The sequence below is a fragment of the Lactuca serriola genome, chromosome 2 (genome assembly GCF_051521515.1).
Source record: "Lactuca serriola cultivar US96UC23 chromosome 2, Lser_US96UC23_V15, whole genome shotgun sequence".
Lineage (NCBI taxonomy): Eukaryota > Viridiplantae > Streptophyta > Magnoliopsida > Asterales > Asteraceae > Lactuca > Lactuca serriola.
The window spans coordinates 86,071,122-86,081,195 of NC_136409.1; the positions used below are offsets into that span (position 1 = coordinate 86,071,122).

General features: G+C 34.8%; 1 protein-coding gene and 1 long non-coding RNA gene across 11 annotated transcripts; both read left to right on the forward strand.

Annotated features, from left to right (window-relative positions):
* The first annotated feature begins 745 nt into the window (after window positions 1-745).
* Window positions 746-3,608, forward strand: LOC145086488 (protein ETHYLENE INSENSITIVE 3-like). The gene is made up of 2 exons (XM_079024251.1): window positions 746-1,116; window positions 1,753-3,608. The coding sequence occupies exons 1-2, from the start codon at window positions 1,004-1,006 to the stop codon at window positions 3,389-3,391; spliced, it is 1,752 nt and encodes a 583-aa protein (XP_078880377.1). The 5' UTR covers window positions 746-1,003; the 3' UTR covers window positions 3,392-3,608.
* A 1,695-nt stretch (window positions 3,609-5,303) lies between these two features.
* Window positions 5,304-8,655, forward strand: LOC145086489 (uncharacterized). Of its 10 annotated transcripts, none has more exons than XR_013700473.1 (12): window positions 5,305-5,664; window positions 5,751-6,172; window positions 6,291-6,356; window positions 6,675-6,845; window positions 7,058-7,105; window positions 7,284-7,342; window positions 7,458-7,503; window positions 7,566-7,643; window positions 7,711-7,811; window positions 7,920-8,081; window positions 8,151-8,247; window positions 8,379-8,655. It is a non-coding gene; the product is annotated as an uncharacterized LOC145086489 (long non-coding RNA). The 10 variants fall into 10 exon arrangements; XR_013700472.1 differs by having other exon boundaries at window positions 5,306-5,664; window positions 6,287-6,356; XR_013700471.1 differs by having other exon boundaries at window positions 5,304-5,664; window positions 5,751-6,356.
* Window positions 8,656-10,074: the final 1,419 nt, after the last annotated feature.

The following is a 10,074-nucleotide window of genomic DNA, read 5'->3' on the forward strand; positions in this document are numbered from 1 at the left end:
TTAAAACTTAAAATGAGTTAAGTGACCAAATGAACACAAAGTCAAAAGTTAAGTGACCAAAAGTGACTGAAACACAAAAATATAAGACAATATTAGCAATTTTTTTTCATATCTATATAAACGGCTTTAATGATCATTATTGTAATTAAATATTTATTTATAAGTTTGTTCATGATTATGTCCTTGAAAAGTTTTTCTTTAAATATTATAACTTTTTTTTTTATTAAAAATTGTTTATTAAAGATAAAATTGAAATAAATCTAAGTTTAAAATAAAAATAGAAAAAACAAAGATATATGTAAATTTTTAGGCTAAAAGATGTCTGAAGAAATTTAAAGACTCCGGTCCACATATACGTTAAGAAGATGCACAAACATTTTTAGGTTTCTAGTCTTCAAAAAAACAGTCATCGAAGCCTAACTTCTGCACATGGTCTGTATGACACAGACAAAAGTTGCCAAAAGAATCTACGGTTAAAAAAAAAAATTGACATCAATCGAATTCAATATGTATCTAATACTATGATATCAAATTCGAACTCTTTTCAACTCGATTTTAAAATAAAAGTTAAATAAACAATGCATCAATAATTGGGGTTCAAAAAAAGTATCTTTTAAAGGAAGAATTGGCTCCCTATGGTTAAGTACTTTTTGCTTTTTGAGCATATCTATACAAAGATAGAGTAAAAAGTGTCGCAATTATTTGGGGTCGGGCAAACAGCTTGTCAGCTCCATGTTCGTTGCCACTTCCAATGCCCATTTTTTCAGGGTTCATACACGGCCCAACACCATGATTTCGGACTTTCGGTAATTTATTCTTCACATCGCCATGGAGTTTTCTTACAAACTTCACATTGAATTCACCTGGCCCCTCTTTAAGAACAAGAACAATAAATAATATTATCTGCTCCCCTTCCATCGCATCTGTTTCATCTGCCTTTACTTTAGCAATCGCCGACACTTTTCACATCCCTATACTTCATCACCCATTAATATATTAGTTAATGCTTACACACATCTGTACAAACTACAAGAATACCCATTTTCTTTCTCTCTCATCTATAAACTTTGTAAAGGGGTTTCCAGGAGAAAAAAAGAAATCAAACCCACCATTCAGGTAATGCTTTAAACTTGTGTGATTGAATGTTTGATTTAGATTTTGATAAATTAAAGTCCGAATGATGCGCTTTCTGTGTTTACTCGTTTGGGATGATGTTAATTTCGATTCTATATGCACAAGCACCACTGGGATTGATTAAATACGTTGAAGTTGGATATGATTTGCTTGTTTGAATTCTATTTGAGTGAATTCGTTTGGTTTATTTGAAAATGTTATAAGATTTTTGTTTGTCAATTATTTCAAGTCGAATTATGGTTCGCTATTTTGTTTTTATTCATAGAGCAAAAGTTATATATGGTTCTGTATCAAGATGTCTTAAAATCTGGCAACCTATTTGAATTCATATTTTTCGTAAAATTGACCGTATATGCTGTTTATCTCACTAAAAAAATTGAATTTCGTGCCAAGATTGGTATTGTTTCACAACAACGAAATTACTGCGGATCATTTCTTTGCCCTGATCAGATTTAGATATGGTTGCTCTGATAATCTTTTCTATTATCTGATGAGATCCACCATTCATGATTATAGGCGTCTTTAATTTGTAGCTACCAATATTTTGTAAAATTCGGATGTTCAGTTATTGTATTAGATGCTGTTTAATCTAATGTTAGGTTGAATTGATGATTTCAGATTGGCTGAGAATCTGGAGATGCATATGTTTGATGAAATGGGATTTTGCGAGGAACTTAACGTTTTCTGTGCTCAAAATGCGCAAGGAGAGATTAGTTCTCTTCCAACTGAAACCGGGACGATGGTGGATGACGATTTCACCGATGAAGAAATCGACGTTGATGAGCTAGAAAGACGAATGTGGAGAGATAAAATGAAACTTAAAAAGCTCAAAGAATCATGCAACACTAAAGAAAACATGGATACAGCAAAACAACGCCAGTCCCAAGAGCAGGCGAGGAGGAAGAAGATGTCCAGAGCTCAAGATGGGATATTAAAGTACATGTTGAAGATGATGGAAGTCTGCAAAGCTCAAGGTTTCGTTTACGGGATTATACCAGAAAAAGGAAAGCCAGTGAGTGGCGCATCCGATAACCTCCGTGAATGGTGGAAAGATAAAGTCCGATTCGACAGGAACGGGCCGGCAGCCGCCGCCAAGTTTCAAGTAGATAACTCGATCGCCGGCGAGAACGAGAAGACGAGTTCAATTGGGTCGACACCACACTCATTACAGGAACTTCAGGACACAACTCTCGGCTCCTTGCTATCGGCTCTCATGCAGCATTGCGACCCGCCGCAGCGACGGTTTCCGTTGGAAAAAGGTGTGCCGCCGCCATGGTGGCCGACCGGAAACGAAGACTGGTGGCCGGAGTTGGGTTTACAGAAGGACCAACCGGGCCCGCCGCCTTACAAGAAGCCTCACGATTTAAAAAAAGCGTGGAAAGTCGGCGTTTTGACGGCGGTTATCAAGCATATGTTTCCCGACGTCGATAAAATCAGGAAGCTCGTACGACAATCGAAATGTTTACAGGACAAGATGACTGCGAAAGAGAGTGCCACGTGGCTCGCCGTCGTTAACCAGGAGGAAACATTGGCTAGAGAACTTTACCCTAACCAGTGCCTGCCGGAACCGCCGGTTATGTCATCGGGCTGGACCGGATCTTTTGACGCTGGTGAGTATGACGTAGAAACTCAACCTGGACCCGAATCCGACTTTGAAATCCTGGATATCAAACCGGGTAATTTGGGGATATTAAATTACCAAGATCGAAAGCGGAAATCTCCTCCGACTCCATCAGAAGCCATGGATCACAAGATTTACACCTGCGATTTCCCAAAATGCCCATATAATCAACCTTTTCATGGGTTTCTTGATCGGATTTCAAAAGATAATCATGGACTGAACTGCCCTTATAGAAACAACGATCAATCACCGTTTGTGGGGGTTTCTAGGGTTCAGAACTTCCATTTGAATGAGATTAAGCAGCCTTTCGATGTTTCTATTCTTGGTGTTCCTGAAGACGGGCAAAAGATGATCAACGATTTGATGTCATTTTATGATGATAATATTCAAGAAAACAACATTAAGACCGATTCCAGAAATATAGCGGGTCGAAATGACTCGTTTTTTGGGCAGTCGGGTATCCGATTTCAAGGCGACAACTTTCCCCACCATGGATTTGAAGCAAATTCGAACCTGCAACAAGGTCACCATTTTGATCAGTGCAATGTTCAGCAAGGCGGTTTCAAGATGGTGTTTGGTGCTCCTTTTAATGTAGATTATACGCTGCCGAAGCAGGATGGGTCCATTTGGTACTAAACACATTAAGTATTCTTGTGTTTTTTTTTTGGGGGTAAATTATAACATATATGGCTTCTTATTAGATGATGCCTGGTGGGACGATGGTTAAAACCATTTTCTGTGAGATTGAAAATGAAAGAACTAGAGGTCTTCTGATGTTATATAAATAAAAAAAGTTAATGTAGTGGGACTATGTTCCTTTTTAATCTCTATTAATTTTTTTCTTTGTGCATTAGGGTATGTCATGCAATGATAACCCCTGTCATTTCCAAAATGCTTACCATGTTTATCCATTAACATTCAAGCTGTAACAACCATACTTTTTCTGGACCAAGTCAAAATAAGGTTAATGTCAATGACTGTCTATTTGCTCATGTAAGTCATTTATTTTTACAAGTCAAAACCAAGAAAAAAAAGGAGATAAATAAATTTTCTCATTCATTGAATAGAGCTACGGAAATGATTTAGTGCAGTTTAAAAATAAGATTTATAGGGTGTGTTGGCTGTTAGGAAAAAAATTATATAAATAATTTAATAACAATTATATACGCTTTTAATTCTATGTATTGGTCAATAGTAGCATACTTAACAAACTTCAACAAGCTTTCCAAACAACAAAAAAATTCGTGACAATTAAGAAGACTATGCTAGGGGTGGACGGTATATACCAAAGATGCTTGGGAAGACAGATTTTCAAGTAAAGTTCCCTACGCTTCGTCTTCGTCATCTTGTACTATTTGTTTGTTTATTGGTACAATGAATGGGTTTAAGAATGGGAGGGAAGAAAAATATAAGCATTTCATGTATTTAGGGATAGAAAGAATAAGAATCGCAGAAAAATGATGTGGTTTTAGCAAATTAAGAGATGGTAGGTATAGATACCTAACACCCATATCCCCTCCTTAAGCTAGTGGGTATAATAATAAACCTAAATACCGACCACCCTAACACCCATAACCCCCTCTTTAAATTGGTGGGGATAATAATCCAGCTTGGAAACTATTTCAGTATGCAAATATGCATAAAGCCTCATAATGAGTTTGTGAAAACACCATCTATATAATCCTCATAGACACATGGGGAAAAATAGGAGTATTGATTGGTTAGTATGGTGTAGTTCTTCGTTTCTTTATGTGTAATTTGTAATCTTATTATCTGTACGTTGTTATTTCCGCTCCTCTAGCCACTTGCTAGAGGGTGATCTTATTAATATATTTGCCGGTTCCAAAAAAAATATAATCCTCATAGACCCGAGGGAAGGAGAAGTTGGGTAATCTTGAAGCTTCTCTCGAACAAAATTACAGTCTAATTCTATATGTTTCATTTTTTATTTTTGAGATACGAGGTTATTAGTGATGTAGATAGCAACAATGTTATATCACTTGAGATGAACAAGATTAATGTCAAGAATTTGAAACATGGTAAAATAGAACAACTTAACAATGCTAGTTCGGTACAAACTTGTCTCATTAAGTGATATTCAAATTCCATAGAGGATAATCAAATAATAAAGTGTCTTTTAGACTTCCATGATATAAGGTTGCCACTAAATATCATATATAAACCACTACAAGATCTTCCAGTGATTGGACAAGCTGTCTAAAATTTTCATAGTAGGTATCGATCTAGAAATTAGCTTTGTTATTGAGAACTAAGCCTTGAAAGAAAGTTTCTTTGAAATGCAGTAAAAAATATTGAGCATAATCATAATGTTCTTAACAAATAGTTTGATCAATTCATTGAAGTATTATATATAAAAATTAAAGCTCAAGCCATGTATGAAGTAAAAAGTGTAACATTTATATATACATAAAAGCTTAAAACCTTCGGGAGCAGTACATTTTCTTTCATCTTTTGCCACAGAGCTTTGTTTTTTTAATTTCAAGCCACAATAATACTTCCCTTTTCCCATTCTTCTCTTCCATTCTTATCAACTTTCATTATTTTATTCGTTGTTTCCGATTTCCACGTCGCCACCCTCCTCCTCCAATACTCTTCTTTCGCTTTTCCTTACTTCCTTTTTCTGTCTTCTTCACTCTTCCTTACGTCTCTCTCCCTCGAAACCCTTCAATTGGCTGGCCATAGTTTGGATCAGCTCGCCGATGGCGGCGACGCATGAGGAGACGAAAATAGAGGTTGGTGATCGTTGTTGGTGCCTTTGAGGAACATTGTTGTTCTGAGTCATTTACTCGGAGAAAACGATATCCCGGAGGTGCTTCATCGGCGTTTAAGGCGACCAATGTTGGCGAAGGCGGTCGGTGGAAGTGTTGGGCGGAGCCGCTATCAGCTGGGTGAGAGAGACTGGTGATAGCCCTCTTTCTTCAACGAATTCATGTATGTGTTTAAATATTCAAATTGTGTAATTTTTTTATTCTAGCACTCGATTTTGGAGCCTCCTAAATGACGACTGCCAATGAGGAAGACGATCAACTGGATTCCGATATTGACTTTCTATCGGACTCGGAATCGGAGTCGGGGTATTCATTGTATATTCTTTAGAAATTGAAAGCGGAGTTTCATGGCTGACATCAGGGCATACAACAGTATCCGATTGAGCGCCAACGTAACTGTTCAGCTCTGTTTTTTCTGATTCTCTTTGCGAATGTTCCTTCTTGGTGGCTGATTCAGAATGAGTTGAAGGTAATGTTTTCTTCTGCTTTGAGGGTATCGGCTATGGTGGTGGGGTTTCTTGGTCTTTGTCTACGTGAACCGGGATGGATATTGAAGATTTATGGAGGTTGTGACCGGTTGTTAATATGGAAGGCTAGGAGTGGTACTGGGTGGCGGTGAAGATGATGGGTAAACAAATTAGTGATAATCCATCTGATGTTTTAGTTTCACATGTTGATTTACGATTTATGATTGCACAATCCTCTTTTTCGTTTTCTGATTTCGTTGATTTTTGCTCTAAAGACAGGCAAGACATAAGAGAAATTAGAAAAGGACACGTTTGCTAGAAGAGGATTGTGAGACGTCTGAGGAGGTGAACTCTCTTAAAATTTATATATTATGCTCACCATGTGTTTGCTTAAATACCCCAAAGACTAACAACAGTGGCACTGCTTATTTAAGAAACCAGTTAATGCGATTTTTAACTATTGGATTCAGGATTTTTGTTGATTATTTTGAGTAAAATGCTCACGTAACATTATAAAGAAAAATACTCAAAAAAAATGGATCCCAAAAGATCCCAAAGAAGTTACAACCAAGCTGATGATATATCACTGTATCTTTTATATATAATTTAGTAAACAATAATGAAATGCTTATAAATGTATTTGTGTAAACAAAATTTGTTTAGTGGGAAGAATGTGCTTATTGATATGAGCATAAATTCTGCATATGTCATGGCTATTTGTGGTGCCCAACATTTCATCTATATTGAGAACCAGTATTTTATTGTTGTAACTCTAAATGATGGATGAACCGATGAAGTGAATTTCAACTCAATCGTTGGCAGCAATCAGACAAGGTTCTTCCTTCAAACCCATTTTAGTTATACCCCCAAACAAATACTCTACTATTTTTATCTGGAATATTAGGTGTTTGCTAAAATGTCACAATGAATCCCTTTTAGTAAATGAAAGATGTTTTTTTGTTGTATTAATTTAGTTTCTTGAAGGAAGAAAATAATGTTTGTAATTTATATGTTTTTTCATTTTATCTTCAACATGTTTTACACAGATGATATATCTTGGAGCAAATGTTGTTGAAAGATTAAAGGCACAACAGGTAAGAAATAGAATCATATCTTGATTGCCTAACTGCTTTCCAATCATCATGTTACCACTTCAGTTAACATTCCTTGAATGTAGGCATATACAGCCTGTGAAAATGTCTGGTATAAGTTTCTATAATCTAATATCACATTTGTTTTGTTTTGTTTTTTTCTGTTATGATTTTTCTTTAGGCTTCAACTTTTCATAGGATTATTCCATGATGATCGTGTCTTTGGTTGCAAATGGTTGGGTATGTTTTCAATAAATTAGCATTCTAATATTGTTTTTGTGGCTTTAAATAAGTGAAAAATGACTTTTCCTTTCTTTGATAATTTATTTGACCTTTTTTTTTATATATATGACAGTTCTGAACAGGTCATATGCATAGAATAAGGATGGCAGTGTTTAAAGGTAAAATGATTGTTTTATTAGATTAAGAAGATATGTTGATTTATTGCTTTATATTGTTGCAGATTTTAATGTTGAGGGGCAAAAATGGTATTATAAGTTTATGGAAAGAACGTGTCATATGCATAGAATAAGAATGGAAGGTTTAAAAGTAAAATGGTTTTTTTTAAAGATTAAGAAGATCTGTTTATTTATTGCTTTATATTGCAGGGCACGAACATGTGAAGGCAGTAACAGCACCTGACTACGGTGGTTAATTACATTAAACTTGGAATGATGTTCATGGATTCACTTTAACCCTAGCAAATGAGGTTTTAATCCATAGGCTATGTGATTCTCTGATGAGTCAAACTGCAATAATCACTTAAATAGCACACAATTAAACACCCTTTAATTCTTTTATTGGTTTTCTTTTCCAGAAATCACATAAGAAGCATACGCTTTTAGAGAAGATGGTTACAGACCTGAGTCAAAGAAAGCCAAATTACTCCAAGGACATCTTGACCGAATACAATTGAATTATGGAGATGTCGCAAGTGAGTCTTGTCATCATGCTGAGATGGCGAACAAGGGTAGTAATGGTAATACAGAGTCATTAGTAACCTAAAATCTTATTATATGTATTTTCCTGTAATTATTGGAGATTTCAGGACCTCCACAGTTGGCGACTCAGCAGAAAAAGATACTGATGTGCAGCTGTGGCAGCACGACATGGTCGCCACAGAGACAAAAATGATATGCCTGAAGGTTGTTTCTATTTTCTGATAATATCCTAAGAACCTGGTCACTTTAAAAATTATATTTGTGGTACTATATCAAGTTTTATCAAAATCATAATCGCTCTTATATAGAAAATTGAATTCATGTATTTTTTATAGGTGTTGTAACGCAGGCTAAAGCTCAGTTAGTTGGAATCCATAAGAGAGTAAGCAGTGATGCTGGAAACAATACTCAATCCGAGGTTTCTTCAACTGCCATTAATCCAACTGCAGATTTTTTTTCCAAGATATATATTTATTTACCAATATAGGCAGTGTACTTAGGTTTGTAGGTTATCAACGAATGATAAAGTTTTCTTGAAAGAAACCATTACGTGCATTTTTCTTTTTTAGGTGTTAAATGCACTAACATAGCAATATACTTTGGCTTTCCACATTTTTTCTCTTTTTTGAAATTTGTTTTGATTTTTTACCAATAACCAGCAATGCATAGCAATGTACTATGAATTTACATTTTTCTTTTGTTTTTTGTTTTTGCAATTCATTTCATTTTTTTTTTTCAAAAACCATTTTTTCCCTGGTTTTTACCTTTTGTTTTGAATTTTTTACCGAAAAAAAATCACATTCCTGTTACGTTCATTTTCCATTTTTAGGCGTTAAATGCAGTAAAATAGCAACGTATTTTTAATTCACACTACACCCTGAAATAGAAAAAAAAAAAAAAAACACAGCGCCAACGGGGCACAGAATTCCATCTAGTTCCAATTAATTATCACTATGTGGTGGAACCAGACAAAAAATCTTCCATGATAGGTAACAATTTCAACTTATACGAAAGAGGCATGTTGAGAGGTTTAGAATAGAACATAGAGTATGATGATAATAGTTTCTCGATAAAATTGCTCTAATGAACAACCATACAATTGTTGATGTTGATGAATTTATGACAAAGGAAGAAATAAATATCTCTTAAGTCTTTGATTTTGAACTAATCATCAAGAAAATATTTGAGACTATTAGGTTTCGGTTTTGTTGTGACTTTCCAAATCTTAACCGAAGACATTTGAATATTAATTTTCCAAGAACATATTCAAGTTAAAGGTTTTTGTGTTCTTTACCAAAGTAGTTGGTAGATGATATTATGTTCCTTTAGTACAAGTTTATCATTTGCACTATAATGCTCTTAGCTGAAGGCATAGGTTAGAGTTAGCAATTTGTTCGAAGTCTTCATGTGTGTATGTCCACATGTTAAGATATTATTGGTCATGATCACCCTGAATCTTGTTTGTATAAATATAATCTTACGATTAAATAGATTTTTTTTATACTTTTTGAGCTCATAATCTCTGATTATTTGAGCCATGTTTTCTTGTATTTGATATGTGATCAATCAAAGAGATTTCATACTATATCTAGATCATTGTTCAATCAATTTAATTTCGCACTACAATATGTCATCTTGCTATGATTTAACAACTGGTATCAAAGCACTACAAGTCATTATGTCGTTATGATTTAACAAGTGGTATCAAAACATGATTGCTCAATCCTTTAGGAATTTCATCTTATTTTTCAATCCTATATCTGACTATGTTTGTTGGTGTAACATCCTAAAATTTTCAAACTTTATAATGTTATGGTTTTAAAACATTCAGGAAGTCATCCGCTTTTAACAAAACTCGGTCCCATGAAAACATTTATATATTTAAACACTGGGTCTTACCATTAAACATCAATACAACTATAACAAGCAAAAATAAATTACATCAATACTTCAATAAGGAACTTAACAAGTTCCACTCCATTCTCTAACACTTGACTTCTAACGTCCATCTATCATCATCTCTTCTTAAGT